General features: G+C 39.9%; 1 protein-coding gene across 8 annotated transcripts in view; it reads right to left on the bottom strand.

Annotated features, from left to right (window-relative positions):
• RUFY2 (RUN and FYVE domain containing 2) overlaps nucleotides 1-15080 on the bottom strand; it is a 51364-nt gene extending 36284 nt beyond the window's left edge. The window contains exons 1-7 of one of the 8 annotated variants that reach the window (XM_041750746.1): nucleotides 14610-15078; nucleotides 12170-12343; nucleotides 8395-8512; nucleotides 5811-5912; nucleotides 3217-3340; nucleotides 2979-3040; nucleotides 786-851 (exon numbers count right to left, since the gene is read on the bottom strand). In XM_041750746.1, coding sequence (XP_041606680.1) covers nucleotides 786-851; nucleotides 2979-3040; nucleotides 3217-3340; nucleotides 5811-5912; nucleotides 8395-8512; nucleotides 12170-12343; nucleotides 14610-14613 — 650 coding nt within the window. In that variant the 5' untranslated portion in view covers nucleotides 14614-15078. Of the gene's footprint in view, nucleotides 1-785; nucleotides 852-2978; nucleotides 3041-3216; nucleotides 3341-5810; nucleotides 5913-8394; nucleotides 8513-12169; nucleotides 12344-14188; nucleotides 14504-14609 lie in introns of those variants that run through there. The other 7 variants (XM_041750749.1, XM_041750750.1, XM_041750743.1 and 4 more) reach the window with 7 other exon arrangements.
• Nucleotides 15081-17058: the final 1978 nt, after the last annotated feature.

Here is a 17058-nt window from a genome sequence, read left to right as displayed (position 1 = left end):
CATCGGATTATAAAGGCAATACAAAGAAAGAATATAAAATATCTCATGAATAATTTTTATATGATTACATACTAAAATGATAATACCTTGGGTAAACTAGGTTGAATAAAATGTATTTTTAAGTTAATTTCATGTCTCTTTTTTTACTTTTTTAATGTGGTCACTAAAAATTTTTAAATGTCTACATGACTCACATCCTACTTCTATTAGTCCAAAGTGCCCTAGAGTGACCCTCCTCTATCTCATGCTTTCTCTCTCTCAAATAAATAAATAAATTTTTAAAAGTTTAGAACTGCATTATACTATTTTATACATAGATCTCAGAAATTCTTCCAACTATTCACTGACAGCCTCAATGTCCAGGTGACACTGTAAGGAAAATTCTTCCACCATTGGAGACAATAGCCACATTTACACATGAAGCTCTTTGAAGTAGGAAAAATAAATTTTAGAACCATGCAAAGGATATAAATTTCTGCTCTATCTAGTCATTTCTTCTCAAGGGTACAGGAGAAGTTTGAAATTCTGTCCTTGTTTTTTTGATCCCTCCTCAGAAATTCTATCTTTAAATTCTCCAAAGGTCCTATCTGAAAATCTGACTCTGATTTTTTTGCTGAAACTGAATTCTCTCCAATAATTCTCTGAATCTTAATTTCCATTCTCTACTCCCTCAACCCTTTCTCAAAGGAGTTTAATAGGAAGGAAGAGGATAAAGCTGACTTGAAAATGGTGAAGAAAACCTTTAAAACAATATTCACAAGTATCCAAGTATCCATAATACTTACTTCAGTTGTCTATTTAATTCTTCAACATAATTTTTCTGGTCTAATATGGCAGCAATTTGAACATTCCTAAAGAGGAGGAAAAGAAGCTTTGCGTCAGTTGGAAAGGTATTTACTGGATGACCAAAAAAAAAAAATGCCTACATCATCTAAAATTGCTGTAAAACCATAATGGCAAAAAACATTATCTTGCCTTGAAAATAAAATTCAAGAATCTTTATAATAATGTAGCAGTAGGCTGTGTACTAATTACAACCTTTCTTAAGTCTAATATTAGCAAGTAATCTAACAATACCATTAAAAAGTATGTACATGCACATGTTTTTTACTGAAGATTTTATTTATTTATTCATGAGAAACACAGAGAGAGAGAGGCAGAGACATAAGCAGAGGGAGAAGCAGGCTCTTTGTGGGATGCCTGTTGTGGAACTCAATTCCAGGATCATCACCTAAGCCAAAGGCAAAGGCTCAACCACTGAGCCACTCAGGTGCCCCTATACAGACATTTTTAAAAGATTTTAATTTATTTGACAGAGAGAGAAAAGAAAGAACACAAGCAGAGGAGTTTGCAGGCAGAGGGAGAGGGAGAAGCAGACTCCCTGCTGGACAGGAAGCCCAATGCAGGGCTTGACCCCAGGAACCTGAGATCATGATCTGAGCTGGAGGTAGATGCTTAACCAACTAAGCCACCTAGGCACCTCCATTAAAAAGTGTATTTATTTTTTTTTTTTAAAGAATTTTGAGGGGATCCCTGGGTGGCGCAGCGGTTTGGCGCCTGCCTTTGGCCTAGGGCGCGATCCTGGAGTCCCGCGATCGAATCCCACGTCGGGCTCCCGGTGCATGGAGCCTGCTTCTCCCTCTGCCTATGTCTCTGCCTCTCTCTCTCTCTCTCTCTCTGTGACTATCATAAATAAATAAAATTTTAAAAAAAAGTAATTAAAGAATTTTGATTTTTTAGAAATTTTTATTTATTTTTTTAAAGATTTCATTTATTTATTCATGAGAGACACAGAGAGGAAGAGAGGCAGAGACACAGGCAGAGGGAGAAGCAGCCTCCAGGCAGGGAGCCTGATGTGGGACTCGATCCCAGGTCTCCAGGATCACGTCCTAGGCTGAAGGTGGCACTAAACCACTGAGCCACCCAGGCTGCCCAAAAAAGTGTATTTAAGAACTTTTTTGGGATGCCTTGGGTGGCTCAGCAGTCTGCCTTCTGCCTTCAGCTCAGGAAGTGATCCTGGAATCCCAGGATTGAGTCCCACATCAGGCTCCCTGCCTGGAGCCTGCTTCTCTCTCTGCCTGTGTCTCTGCCTCTCTCTGTGTATGTTTCTCATGAATAGATAAATAAAATCTTTAAAAAAAAAGGGGGGGGGGGGTCTAGGTTGGGCGCCTGGATGGCTCAGTGGCTGAGCCTCTGTCTTCAGCTCAGGTTGTTATCCCGGGGTCCTGGGATTGAGTCCTGCATCAGGCTCCCTGAAAAAAGCCTGCTTCTCCCTCTGCCTGTGTCTCTGCCTCTCTCTGTGTCTCTCATGAATAAATAAATGAAATCTTAAAAAAAAAACAAATGGATCTCAGTGCACTTGGGCAGCTCCGGTGGTTAAGCATCTGCCTTTGGCTCAGGTCCTAACCTCAGGATCCTGGGATCAAGCTGGGATTCACGCTCCATGCTCAGCAGGGAGTCTGCTCCTCTCTCTGACCCTCCCCCCACTTATAATCTCTCTTCTTCTCAAATAAATAAAATCTTTTTAAAAAAAGGGTCTCAGGAACTACATGTGTGATCAAAAGCCATACTTCATACTAAAGCCTCATTCAATGTGATTTTTGCTTTGTAAAACTTGTATGTGGAAGCTAAAACAGAACAAAACAGGAACTACACTCAAAAAGGGGAAATAAAAACTACATAATCAAAAAGAAAAATATGGGATCCCTGGGTGGCTCAGCGGTTTGGCTCCTGCCTTTGGCCCAGGGCGCGATCCTGGAGTCCCCGGATCGAGTCCCTTGTCAGGCTCCCGGCATGGAGCCTGCTTCTCCTTCCTCCTGTGTCTCTGCCTCTCTCTATCTATCATGAATAAATAAATAAATAAATCTTTTTAAAAAAAAAAAAAAGAAAAATACTACATTATCAGTAGATGGATCTCATGGTAATTGGTAAGGGCTACATAAAAAATACAACATGTGAAATAACTTATGAAATCATACCTTTCTTTATTTCCAATATCTTCTTCATTCTTTAAATACATGGAAAAATCAATCACTCCAACCTAAAGTAAATCATGCTGTTTTTAGTTAAAGGGGAGAAATATTAGAAGCACACTTAACATGCAACTGAATTTCATCCTTAATTTTTCTTTAGTGTTTAAGAGTTATAAACTGGATCCAAGAGGAATGGTGCAAACTAAAAATCACTCTATATTTGGTATTAGTCACTTTCACTTACTTGTGAGTCTAAATCTTCCCCCTTTACACACAGGTTAGCATCTATCACATTCAGGCCAACCAGCAGCCCAACAATTACTGCTCCTTCTTCTTCCATCATTAGTGCATGATACTCATAAAATTCACTGTGGAAATTAATAAAAACCTTAAAACACAAATTTACTTCAAACACTAAATTTTTAAATCTCAGCCCCATAATATAAACATAGAATCCATACAAATTTGGTCTCTTCAAATTAGCCTTTCTATATCTGAAGAATTTAAACTTTTTGAAATGTTAACATCCATATAGACAAGGCAAAAGAAAGGTACTGAAGGTGATGAAAGAGGAAAAAGGAACCTTGAGAGGAAGAAAAGAGAAGCAAAAAGATATATATCAAAAGAAAAGAGGTATCACTGAGGCCTGGAATGTCTGCGACTCTCTGAAGACATAGTGACTGTCACTCATTTGATTACAATAGTTTTTGTTACAGTTGACTTTTCAATTCTACGATTTATTAAGAATCTTTGGGGCAGCCCGGGTGGCTCAGCGGTTTAGTGCCACCTTCAGCCCAGGGCCTGATCCTGGAGACCCAGGATCGAGTCCCATGTCAGGCTCCCTGCATGGAGCCTGCTTCTCCCTCTGCCTGTGCCTCTGCCTTTCTCTCTCTTTCTCTGTGTCTCTCATGAATAAATAAATAAAATCTTAAAAAAAAAAAAAAAGAATCTTGGGATAAAGACTAAGGCAGAGAATGAACATATGAATATTCCAAAGCCCATGTTCAAATCAGTGTATTTGATATGTATATTGTAGTTTTCTTAATAATCATCAATTAAAGATACTTAACGCAGATCTGTATTCTAAAAAATATTCAAACAAGAGACTTGTGAAAGAAACAGGACAGTCTAAAAACTAAGACTTGGGACGCCTGGGTGACTCAGCAGTTGAACATCTGCCTTCGGCTCAGGACGTGATCCCAGGATCCAGGATCAAGTCCCATATCAGGCTCCTTGTGGGAAGCCTGCTTCTCCCTCTGCCTGTGTCTCTGCCTCTCTGTGTGTCTCATGAATAAATGAAATCTTTAAAAAGAAAAAAACCAAACAACTAAGACTTGACAACTATGTATTCATAGAGCTAATTATCACTGTCTCATGTCCTCCTTAAGAAGTCCCATGTACATTATTTAATCACTTTAATTGACCTTCACAATATTATTGAGAAATTGCTGGAGCTTAAAGTATGGTCATTCTCATTTAACAGGTGGGAAAACCAAGATATACAACCAAAGTCATAAGTTATTATCAAAAATGACCAGACTCTCCAGGACGTCAGAGAGGCACTCCACGAGAAAAAGGGCAAACGGAGAGACTGCCACGGGCCACTCCCTTTAACAACCGATTACCATACTTTGAAAGTCGTAAACATCTGGATCCTTTCTATTTATTACAATATGAAGGCAATTTACTCAAGAAATTAATACTGAAAACAAAAGTTTCAATGGGGGTGTTATCACAGCTATGTTCACTATTACATTTTTCAAAAGGATGAATCCATTCTGTTAAATAAAAAGCTTCAAAGATAAACAATGAATGGTCTGAAAAAGAAAAAAAAAAAAAGAAAGAAAAAAAACAAAAACAAAAAACAATGAATGGTCCGTATGATGAGACTTATCCCTGAAATTGAGATAGCTAAATCAGTGCATAGACCAGGCTATTTATAAACTCAACTTCCCATCAACCTCAGCACAATGTCAACTAACAATAACAAGTTAATGTTTTCCAGTCATCTTCACTGTGCCACTTAATTGTCAACACTCAATGGCCTTCAATTTATTTATTTTATTAGTTTTTAAGGATTTTATTTATTTATTCATGAGAGACACAGAGAGAGAGGCAGAGACATAGGCAGACGGAGAAGACTTGATCCCAGGACCCCAGGATCACATCCTGAGCCGAAGGCAAGATGCTCAACACTGAGCCACCAAGGTGCTCCACTGGCCTTCAATTTAAACTGACAATTTAAAAAGTGCCCACAATACAGCCAAAGCTGTAGTTTGGACATCCCAAATCTAAAAAGAAACCTACTGGGGTGCCTGGGTGGTTCAGTTAGGTAAGCATCTAACTGCTGATTTCCACTCAGGTCATGATCTCAGGGTTGTGAGACTGAGCCCCGAGTGGGCTCCGTGGTGGACATAGAGTCTGCTTAGGATTCTTTCTCTGCTTCTGCCCCCAATCCCATCTTCCTCTCTAAAAAAATAAATAAAAAGAAACCTGTTGAATTAAGGCCCTAAATCCCAACACAAATTTTTACTCATATTCAACTGTAATTCAGGTAAAAAATGAAACTAGCTTAGAAATATAACATATAAATATAAATATAAATAAATCTCCCTCTTATTGGTCAATATAAAGCTTATGGTACTCATTTTTTAGGCTAGTTCCTGATCCATGTTATGTCCCTACAAGATTTTCTCTCTCCTGTTGCTCTTCTTTTATTTTATGCCATCTTACGGTATTCTATGTATGCTTTTGTACTACATCTGTAATTCTTTTTGGAAAACAGGATATAAATGAGATTTAAAAAAATGGAAATGAACATGATTTAATTGTACTAACCTTAAGAGATCCCTCTGGATAATTAAGCAACGCAGGTAATCAGCCATTTTTTTTTGCATGAGGGCTAATCGAAGCCATGCTCTTGCACGACCCAGAGGGGTCCTAAAAAGCAAAACCAACAGGTCAGATGACAGGCCCAGTCTATATATTATAAGAGACTACATATTCTCTCTCAGTCAAGGTCCATATTAATAAAGAAAAACTGCGATTTATCATAGTTTTGTCTTTGTTTCTATAGTTTGTTTCTACAGTTCGAAGCCAGTTCTTTGACCATGCAAAGCAGTTCCTGGAAGCTATTTAAGTCTCTAAGGTAAACCTGTACCTATATGACATCTAGGTACCATTTTATGACTTGGATGAAATGAATCTCTAAATAGTAAGGATTATCTCTACATGAAATATTTTGACCGAATGGGCTTACCCCTCTAGAGATGAATATGCAAGGGGAGCCTGACTGGCTTAATCAATAGAGCATATGATTCTTGATCTCCAGGTTGTGAGTTCAAGACTCACACTGGGTGTGGAGGTTACTTAAAAAAAAAAGTTTAAAAAAGGAAAAAAAGGATATGCAAAATTTATCAAATAAAGCAGTATGATGCCTTCAAAAAGTAACTGACATTATATCTGAATTTTAAAAATATAACAAAGCTAAAAAGGCACAACCTGGTAATCAAAAAGAGAAACCACCAGGCTGCTTGTTATTTTTCAAATGTTTCTCTATGAGGTTGTCCTTAAAAAATTCAATGTCATACCTCTTTTCCAAGTTCCATCATTTAGTAAAAGTAAAGCAAGTTTTACAGAATATGTATGGTTTTTCAAAGAGAAAGATATCATTCACATTTTTATGTTTTCTTATACAAAGAACTTTTTGGCATGTAGTGCGGGAGGAAAGTCAATCTTCACTACTAAACAGCTAATGAGCTTCTCTTATGGTTTAGCCATTTGAAGGAAAATTTTTTTACTTTTAAAGAGTTAAGCTTTTAAAAACATTATGAACATGTATTTTCATATTAAAACGACCAAATCTTATATTTATTTTATTTTATTTTATTTTATTTTTAAAATAATCTCTACAAAAAAAATAAAATAAAATAAAATAAAATAATCTCTACACCCAATGTGGGGCCTGAACTCACAACTCCCAGATAAAAGAGTCATTATGCTTTACCTGAGCAAGCCAGGCACCCCTTCTTATATTTCTCTTTTGGAGAGTTATAATTCCCTATTTCTTCTGTCTTTGCTAAAAATCACTACACCTCTATGCCATTATAAGAAACAAAAATATGGGGATCCCTGGGTGGCTCAGCAGTTTAGCGCCTGCCTTCGGCCCAGGGCATGATCCAGGAGTCTCAGGATCGAGTCCCACATTGGGCTCCCTGCATGGAGCCTGCTTCTCCCTCTTCCTCTCTCTCTGCCTCTCATGAATAAATAAATAAAATCTTTTTAAAAATTTATTTATTAAAAAAAAAAACATAAATACGAACGTCACTTGCTATTTAACTCTAAAAACTAGGTCTGAGGGACATCTGGCTGGCTCAGTTAGGCATGCAACTCTTGATCTCAGTGTCATGAGTTTAAGCTGCACAATGGGTAGAGAGATTACTTACAAAAATAATAATAATAAATTAAATAAAATTTTAAAACTGGGTTTGAAACCTGGCTCTGCCACTTATTAACTGTTAACTCCTCTGACCTTTATTTTTCACTTCTATGCACTTATTATAATAATCTCTATCCTGTAAGACTGATGTAAGCACTAAATGAGATAATTCACATAAACCAATTATTTTATTACCCTGAGACAGTGCTTAATAAATAGTAACCATTTACTTTTATCATTCAATTAAATTCAACTTGGAAATATTTGGATATTAACAACCAGAAAACATTATTATATTCCTTATAACATGTAAAACTCTCAATTATTAAGCTAAGAGAAAGCAAACTGATCTGACAGGCTATCTCATTACGATAAACTAAAGGAAAACATAAGAACTTGGCTTTAACATTTTATATCTTTATTAAGCTTTTACAACATTTTACATACATTTGTGTAGTAAAATGGGCAGATGACACTATAGGTCCCGATTTTAAGGGAAAGGAAAGTAATTTGCACAAGCCCCATATATATAAATAGCTTATCTGAGAATTCAAATCTCCTGAGCCTTTGCCTTGGATTTAACCTAAATCAGTCTTCAACAAATAGTTACTGGTTGCCTACTAGCTTACTACTGCAAATTAGCTTAACACTCAGGAAATAGAAATGCATGACTGATACATCGTGTCTTAAAGGGACCTGTAGTTTCCTGAAATACAATGTAAAATCAGTGATATATAATAAAGGAGTGACTATAGTGATAAGGTATAAAAGAAAAAGCAGTTAATTCTTGCTAAAGGGACTAAGAGAAATTTCATAAAGAAAATGAAATTTGAGCTGAGCCATAAAGAAAGAACAGAATTTTATTAGAAGAGAATGGAAGAAGGCTACTAAGGCTGAGAGAAGATTAAGAGGGTGTGAAGTACTTTTAAGGAAAAGCAAATATACTTCTGTGGTTAGAAATGAACAAGCAATAAGATTACTTACTTAAGACCAGGTAAATCCCGGACACTGGCTCCTATTTCCTCCGCTTCTGGGTACAGTTTCTCTACCAGTTCCAAAGGGCCCCAGATTGTTTTGTTATAACTCAAAAATGATTTTCTTACTGAAAAAAAAAAGTATATATAATGCATACAACTTTAATATATAAAGTTGTAATAACTACCTTTTAAATATTTAGTTTCAACATTCCTTTTTTTTTTTTTTTTTTTTTTTAGTTTCAACATTCCTAATTTAAAATACAATTATTCAGAAACCTTCCTCTCCTATCACAACACAGCACTGTTGATCAGGAACCTGTTCATCAGGATCCTGGTATTTTTTCTTATCAGAAATATGAAAAAAAGAAAATAAACAAACATACACACATAAATATATCTTGTCCATTCTTCCCTATCAGAAATATGCAGGCACATAATTAAAGTAAAAAAAAACAACAGGCCTTATTCTTTACCAGTACCAAAAATAAAAAGGCTGGCAGCCCTAGTAGTTTAATTTTTATCAGTTTATTAAATAAACCAAGGACAAATAAAAAGTTATTTCATTTTTTTTAAAGATTTTATTTATTTATTTGACAGAGGGGGAACAGCAGAGGGAGAGGGAGAAGCAGACTCTCCACTGAGCAGGGAGCAGGACTTGGGGCTCGAATCCGGGACCCGGATCATGACCTGAGCCAAAGGCAGACACTTGACTGAGCCACCCAGGCGTCCAGTTATTTTAACATGAAAAATTGTGACTTTTTATTCTGAGAATTGGGTAATATAAAACCATGAAATCACTATACATTTCTTTCTTAATACTGACCAGATCTCCTGCAGATCAAGGGCACCTATTATATGTACCACTCAAGGACAATCACCAATCAAGGACAAGGTAGGCAATTTTCCCTTGGGGGGAAAAAAATTAATCAGCACAAAGTGGCTTCATAATGATTCATCAAGACAAGCCTATGATATGACTGTTAGGACATGCCTTATGACATTTTGTGAAGTAAAGGAAAATAAATTCAGAAAAAAAGCTTAAAATTGAACTATTTGATCATCATTTAGCAAATTCCATTTCTGTAGCCTAAGGGAAAATAAAGATTTAGGTCACTGCTATTTTTTTTAAAATAGAAAGCTTTTCAAAAAGCAAATTAAAACTCAAGGTATGGGGCACCTGGGTGGCTCAGTCAGTTAAAAGTCTGCCTTCACTCAGGTCATGATCCCAGGGGCCTGGGATGGAACCAGCCATCAGGCTCCCTATCCAGTGAGGAGCCTGCTTCTCCTCCCTTGGCCTGCTGCTTCCCTTGCTTGTGCTCTAAGAAATAAATAAATGAAATCTTAAAAAATAAATAAATAAAACTGAAAGTATTAAAAAAATTAAAATTGAAAAAATCTTTTAAATGTTTTTAAAAATTAAAAAAACTAAAACAAAACAAAATCCTCCAGGTTGTTAGATCAGACTGGTGAGTTCCTGATGTATTGAAAAAAGCAGAAACCGATAGTATCAAGAGTAGGCAAAATGTGGGGAAACACACCTACATCCACCAACATTTGATAAATCCATGAAGACTTCATAGAGGCCAGTTGCCTATATCCTTTGACCCAGTGATTCTACTCTGAGGAACCCTATCCTACAGAACAAGCATATAAACACATATATCCAAACATGTTCTTAACAGCACAACTTTAATAGTAAAAAATTGGAAACAACCTAATGGTACATTAAGAGGAGGGCAATTAAGTAAGTTTTGGCACATATATACTATGCAATTATATAGAGCCATTAAAAATGTGACAAAGACCTCTACATAAATGGAAAGATCTCCAAACCATATCATTAATATTTTTTTAAACAAAGTCACAGAATAATAATACTAGCATAATTCTATGCAGAGTAAAAAAAAAAAAAACAAAAAAAAAAGGAAAAGAACCTCAGAAGAATGACAAGAATTCCCTATAGGGAGATGAATGGAAGACAATGAAGGAAATTGTTTTTGCTCTAGGTGCTTCTACATTGTTTGATTCATGTACAAAAAGAGTAGGTTTCACTATTATTTGTAATTTTTAAAAATTACTTTGTCCTCAACTAAAGAAATAGTGCAATCTAAAAAACAAAAACCAAATTCATAGGTACAGAACAGACTGATGGTTGTCAGAGGCAGAGGGTGGGGGTAAAGGAAATGGGTAAGAAATATAAACTTTCAGTTATAAAATAAGACATAGGGATGTAATATACAGCATGATGACTACAGTTAATAGTATTGTGTATTTGTAAGTTGCTAAGAGTGTAAATCTTAAAAGTTCATAATAAGAAAAAATAATTTTAACTATGTATGTGCATGGATATCAATTAGACTTAGTATGGTGATCATTCCACAATACATAAAAATATCAAATCATTATGTTGTGCACCTGAAACCAATATATTAATTATATCTCAGCTAAAATTTTTAACAAACAAAAAGAGAAATGAATACTTTAATAACATCACATAATTTCTCAAATTTTTAAAAATTATTATTTACTTATTTATTTATTTTGTTTTTATTGAAGTTCTATTTGCAAGTTTCTTAAATTTTGATACCAAGGCTCCTTTGGCAGTACATTTTATTAAAATTTGAAGTACATTTTTTAAAAACCATGTTTATGTAAATCTCCTCTTGTGCTGTTTACATTTACCCCCATTTTCATGTACCTTAGTCAGAATGTCTAGGCCTTCCCAACTTAGCCAGGTTTCTAGTATACCCATAAGGAACCAACTTTCTTTTAGCTTTGTAATAGTCAAGTTAGTATAAACTCTTACATAGCCCTTCACACAGCTGATCAGAAGCACTAAAGACCAAAATACCAACAATTGTTATTACAATAAGTAAAAGAACAGTTATTATACTATGTATATGAAATAGCTAAATCTAATATAAACATTTTACATGATGATAAACCAGTATTAACTGTACAGATGAAAATATCCAATATTATCATAATTTCCAGGGAGCGTTCAATTTTCTACAATAATCCAGTCCAGAAGATAACCTTTCTAGATACGTGCCAGGGTGCCAAGAGGCTCAAACTAGTAATAAGACTTCATATTGGAGTCACTAAGCTTAAAAATTTTTAAATAACTATAACTTCCTAGAAAATAGAAATCAGAGTATATTGAAAGAGGGGATCCCTGGGTGGCGCAGCGGTTTGGCGCCTGCCTTTGGCCCAGGGCGCGATCCTGGAGACCCGGGATCGAATCCCACATCAGGCTCCGGGTGCATGGAGCCTGCTTCTCCCTCCGCCTGTGTCTCTGCCTCTCTCTCTCTCTCTCTGTGACTATCATAAATAAATAAAAAATTTTAAAAAAAAATTAAAAAAAGAAATCAGAGTATATTGAAAGAAATGAAAAATCAAATGTTTTTACAAAACACTAACAAGGCATTTTCTGAAGACAATTAGAAAACAAAGCAGTAGGCTGTTTTCTCCCAAAACCAACCCACCCAGTATTTTTTTTTTTTTAAGATTTTATTTATTCATCAGAGACGGGCAGAGGGAGAAGCAGGCTCCATGCAGGAAGCCCGATGTGGGACTTGATCCCAGGGCCCCCTGGATCACACCCTGAACCAAAGGCAGAGGAGACACTCAACTGCTCAGCCACCCAGGCTTCCCCCACCCAGTATTTTTAAACATAAAGTAACAATAATTATGGCCTCAACAAATATCACATTTTCAAGGATGTTTAAGATGGAAATGGGGGGATTTTAAACTTAATTAGTTTTTTTAAAATCTCATGATACCTTTAAGACCATGTTTCAGACAATGTTCCATAACAACAAAGAACTGCTGCAAGGGAGGATAGTCAGAATCCAAAGTACGGCCAAAGCTTAGAGCAGATTCAATGAGTCCTTTGATACTCAATTTAGCCATGTTTAACAAGTTTGCTCTCTCTACAGCTGTGGGGTCTTTTGTAGCTGAAAGCACAAGAAAGGAGACCAACATCATTTGCAAGACATGACACTGAAAAATACACAAACCCTTTCATTCCCCTATAAAACCAACAATGATTTGTTTTTCCTTGGTTGACAAATTAGTCTCCCTAACTAATCCACACCCCTAGGTTAACTTCCCTTTAGGTCTCTCTCACACATACCATAGAACACTACCATGTCCACCCCAGACAAAGTTTATGAATTATTCTCAAGATCGTGCAACTTGGTTCTTTTCTGGTATTTGTTTTACTTTAGAGAGATAATGAGTTTGGTTGTTTTTTTTTTAAATGACTTTTTGTGTAGATAAGTTTGGAGTAATAAACAACATATTTAAGAGTTTCATGAAAAGGTAGACAGCAGGCATGGTCTACGGATAAATCACAAGGCAAAAAATGTTCAGAATAAATTTGCAGTAAAAGGTAGCTACAATGCTAAGATTATGATATCATCCATAAACATGATAAATAAAAACACACCAAAAAAATAAGGGAATACAGGAGAAGCCATTCAATTCTTTCATTCGTTTTTTTTTTTTAAAGTTCCTTTTTAAAAAAGATTTTTTTTTATTTATTTAATAGAGAGAGAAAAAGAGAGCACAAGCAGAGGGAGCAGGAGGGAGAGGGGGAAGCAGGCTCCCTGCTGAAGAGGGAGCCTGATGTGGGTTCCGATTCCCAGGACCCTGGGATCTTGATCTGAGCTCAAGCAGACACTTAACTGACTGCGCCACCCAAGTGCCCCTCTTTCGCTCATTTTAACCCTCTTTCCATCTTGTTTTTTCATCGCAACTGTAATTCTGTATTGCATAACACCTTTATTTTTCCAGAGGAAATAAAAACAGCCATTTCACAGTTAAGTTCCTTACCCTTCCACACAGGGAAACTAAGTTAACGGATCCACTTTAAAATAAAGAAAAAACTTGGGGATCCCTGGGTGGCTCAGCAGTTTAGCGCCTGCCTTCGGCCCAGGGAGTGATCCTGAAATCCCGGGATCGAGTCCCAGGATTGAGTCCAGCATCAGGCTCCCTGCATGGAGCCTGCTTCTCCCTCTGCCTGTGTCTCTTCTGTCTCTCTCTCGTGAATAAATAAATAAAATATTTAAAATAAGTAAATAAATAACTGATTTGTAATCGATTATTTTCAATTCACAAAAATCTATTTTTTCTCTTTCCCACAAATTTCATCCCTAGTTAACCTAGAAATTTGGATGTCATAAATCTCTGGCAAATTTACTAGTCCCAGTGAACCAGTTTTTCCCTCACTAAACAAAAGTCCAGGATTCCCAATGATCTAGCATTCGAGTTCTCAGCTGATAGCTAAGGGCGAAGTCTGAAACGGAATCCCAGGATCTTAAAAAAAAAAAAAAAAAAAAAAAAGGCAAACAGCCACAACTGCTATGAGCAAGCTAGCTGGTGGAAAATCTGCACACACATCATTCCTTCAAATCCGCATGGTGGTACAATTCTCTTTTTGGGGGGGCGGGGAAGGGACCCTTGGATGTTTCATAATCTGTACTAATTCTCATTTTTCTTAACGTGCCCATCACGGCCTGTGACTCGCGATGCGACGAGCAGACAAAGGGCGCATCTGCAGCGGCTCCCAGGCAGGTCGGGGCTGGGGGCTGGCAGCAGCTTCGCCCCCGCGGCGATTACCCTCGGGCCGCGCCCCGCCCAGGCTCGCAGAGGTGCCTTGCTGGCTGCAGCCCCAACAAGGCCAAAGGCCAGTCCCCGCATCTCGCCCGGGCCTAGGGCCCCCTCCCGCCTCCCTTGCTCCGCGCACCAAGGCTCCCCAGAGGGCTCGGGCGCGCAACGACCCCCCGCGCAGGGCTCACCCGGGGTCCCGCGCCGCATCGCTGCACCTCTCCCGCCCGCGGCGTCAGGCACCCAGGCCAAAACCTGAGGCGCGTCTTCCCTCCGCCACCCCCAAACCTGAAAAGTCATCGCCCGTCCCCGACTGTTCCACCGACCCGGGAGCAGCCCCCCGGCCGGCCCGGTCTTCGCCCCTTGGAAGCCGTCGGACCTCGAGCCCTCGGCCATTAGGCCGTAGAACCGGGGCGGGGACCTGAAGGAATCTGGAGCGGCCGCGCGTTGCCATGGCGACCCCGAGCGCCCCCGCCCAGCCCCGGCCCCAGGTTCGGGCCCCAGTTGCGCCCCGGGGCCTCGATGCCCACCACCACCCCCTCTCCTCGCCCGGCCGCGGCCTTCAGCCTGGGACGGAGAGCCCAGGGTCGGCTCTTGGTCCGCTCCCCTTACCCATGGCGGCGGTGGCGCGGTCTCGGGCGGGGACGCCCTGGGCCCCGCCAGCAGTTCCCCTCAGGCGCACGGCGGCCGCCAGGGCGTCTGCCAGCAGGCCCGCCGCGGCCCACAGCGCTCCCGGCGGCGGGAGGACGTCCGGGCGGTCCCGCGACGCCGCGAGCGGGGCGGGGGGCCGTGGGGCCTGCAGCCGGCAGGAAACAGACCTGCCCTCGCCAGGCCTCCTCGCGTCCAGCCGGACCGGAAGGAGAAGGAAGAGCAGCGTGAGGGAGACGGCGCGACTGAGGAGCCGGGCGGGCCCCTGGGCGGACCGCGGGCCTGGCAGCCGGGGCTTGGCCAGCGCGCCGGGCCGCTCGGCCGGGGGTGTGGGCCACGTGCAGACGTCTCCAGCCGCGCGGCGGCCGGGTTCCTCGGACACAGCGGCCACTTCCCTTCAGGCCTCACAGGCTCCTCGGGGAGCCAGGCAGCCCAGACACCACTTTTGACAGTAAATACACCAGCTATGGGAAGGGTCGCACTTAGCAAGGGACACGGATGTAGAGATGGAGCTGTTTGGTTTTTTTTTTTTTTTTTTTTTCAGGCAGAAGAAAACCCGCATGGTCAGAGGGCACTAGGTGACATCAGTTTAGGAAAACACAGAAGGTAAGCTTAGGAAAACTGAGGTAAGCTATTACCTCAGCAATTGTTAAGGCAGTGGCTGAGCTAGAAAGACGGATGTATTTCATGAAAATTGGGCTGTTTTTCTCTTGATCACCTTGGCCAGTATAGTATTATGTTTCTTGACTGTGAGATATTCATGCATGGAGAAGAAAGTATAAAACGTCTACATAAAGTCCAGAGCACACTCTGAATGTGCACACACAGCTGCTATGTCTTTGCACAAGGTCATCTTCACTAGGCCGTAGAGCGAGGTTAACATAATTATAAAGCAGGTTCAGGATTTCAGACTCCGTGGCATTTCACCACGTGATTAACGTGGCCTCTTACCAGACAACACAGAAGATAACCGAGTAGGAAGTTATGGAACCAAACAAGAAGCTAGCGTGTGAGTGCGCCCTTGAGATAAGGCCTCCTTCTTGTCAGGGTCATCTCGGGCACTTACTGCTTATTATGTCTGAGCGGTGAAGGATCTCAGTTCTGTTCCGAGATTGTCATGCAAAACCTTCAGCAGCAGCTGCCTTTTTTAGTGGTCAGACATAGCGGGTCAGTGTCTGAGGAGGCTGACGGTTTGCTGCCAAAATCCTCCCGTTGTTAGTTTTTAAAGATTTTATTTATTGCTTCATGAGAGACAGAGAGAGGCAGAGACATAGGCAGAGGAAGAAGCAGGCTCCCCCTCGGTGTCCATCGAAAGATGAATGGATAAAGAAGATGTGGTTTATGTATACAATGGAATATTACTCAGCAATTAGAAACGACAAATACCCACCATTTGCTTCAACGTGGATGGAACTGGAGGGTATTATGCTGAGTGAAATAAGTCAATCGGAGAAGGACAAACAGTGTATGTTCTCATTCATTTGGGGAATATGAATAATAGTGAAAGGGAATATAAAGGAAGGGAAAAGAAATGTTGGGAAATATCAGGAAGGGAGACAGAACATAAAGACTCCTAACTCGGGGAAACGAACTAGGGGTGGTGGAAGGGGAGGAGGGCGGGTGTTGGAGGGGAATGGGTGATGGGCACTGAGGTGGACACTTGACGGGATGAGCACTGGGTGTTTTTCTGTATGTTGGTAAATTGAACACCAATAAAAATTTTTAAAAAAAGAAAAAAAAAAAAAAAAGAAGCAGGCTCCCTCCGGGGAATCGATGCAGGACTGGATTCCAGGACTTCGGAATCACCTGAGCCAAAGACAGACGCTTAACCATTGAGCCACCCAGGTGCCCCAGGGACCCCAATCCACCTCCTTTTAAAGGGATTTAATCAGTCTTGGCCCCTACAGACCTCTTCTGGTTCTGCTTGTTATCAGTTTTGGGGTATGGTCAGCTGGGGTTGGTCTTGGTGGATACCTGATTAATGCAGTACCCTTAACTGCTTGTGTCATTGCTTGACACAGGCCCCTAACTGGCATAAGTGAGACTCCTATCTTGCTCTCTACATACAGTTTTAAAAATCATTATAAAGTGAACAACTGGGTGACTGCCACCAGATCAACTAAGCACAGGATAGACTCATTCTCCCCGGGAACTGCCCCTAGCCACCATTCACCATCCCCCAGAGAAATACTATTCTGGCTTTTATGAGAATTCCTTGCTTTTCTGTGTTTTCTACCTTGCAAGTATGTGCCCCTAAACCATGTAGTTTATTGTTGCCTGTTGATAAACGTTTCACAAATGGAGTAATAGTAAAAAATTTGTTACTTGTTCAACATCTTCCATGTCCAAGAGAAGTTCCAGGTTGGGGTGTTTCCAAATTGTGTATGTCCTTATGTCAATGTCCAAGAGCGTT

This window comes from Vulpes lagopus, chromosome 3, assembly GCF_018345385.1.
Source record: "Vulpes lagopus strain Blue_001 chromosome 3, ASM1834538v1, whole genome shotgun sequence".
NCBI lineage: Eukaryota > Metazoa > Chordata > Mammalia > Carnivora > Canidae > Vulpes > Vulpes lagopus.
This window is presented reverse-complemented; position numbering and strand designations above follow the sequence as displayed.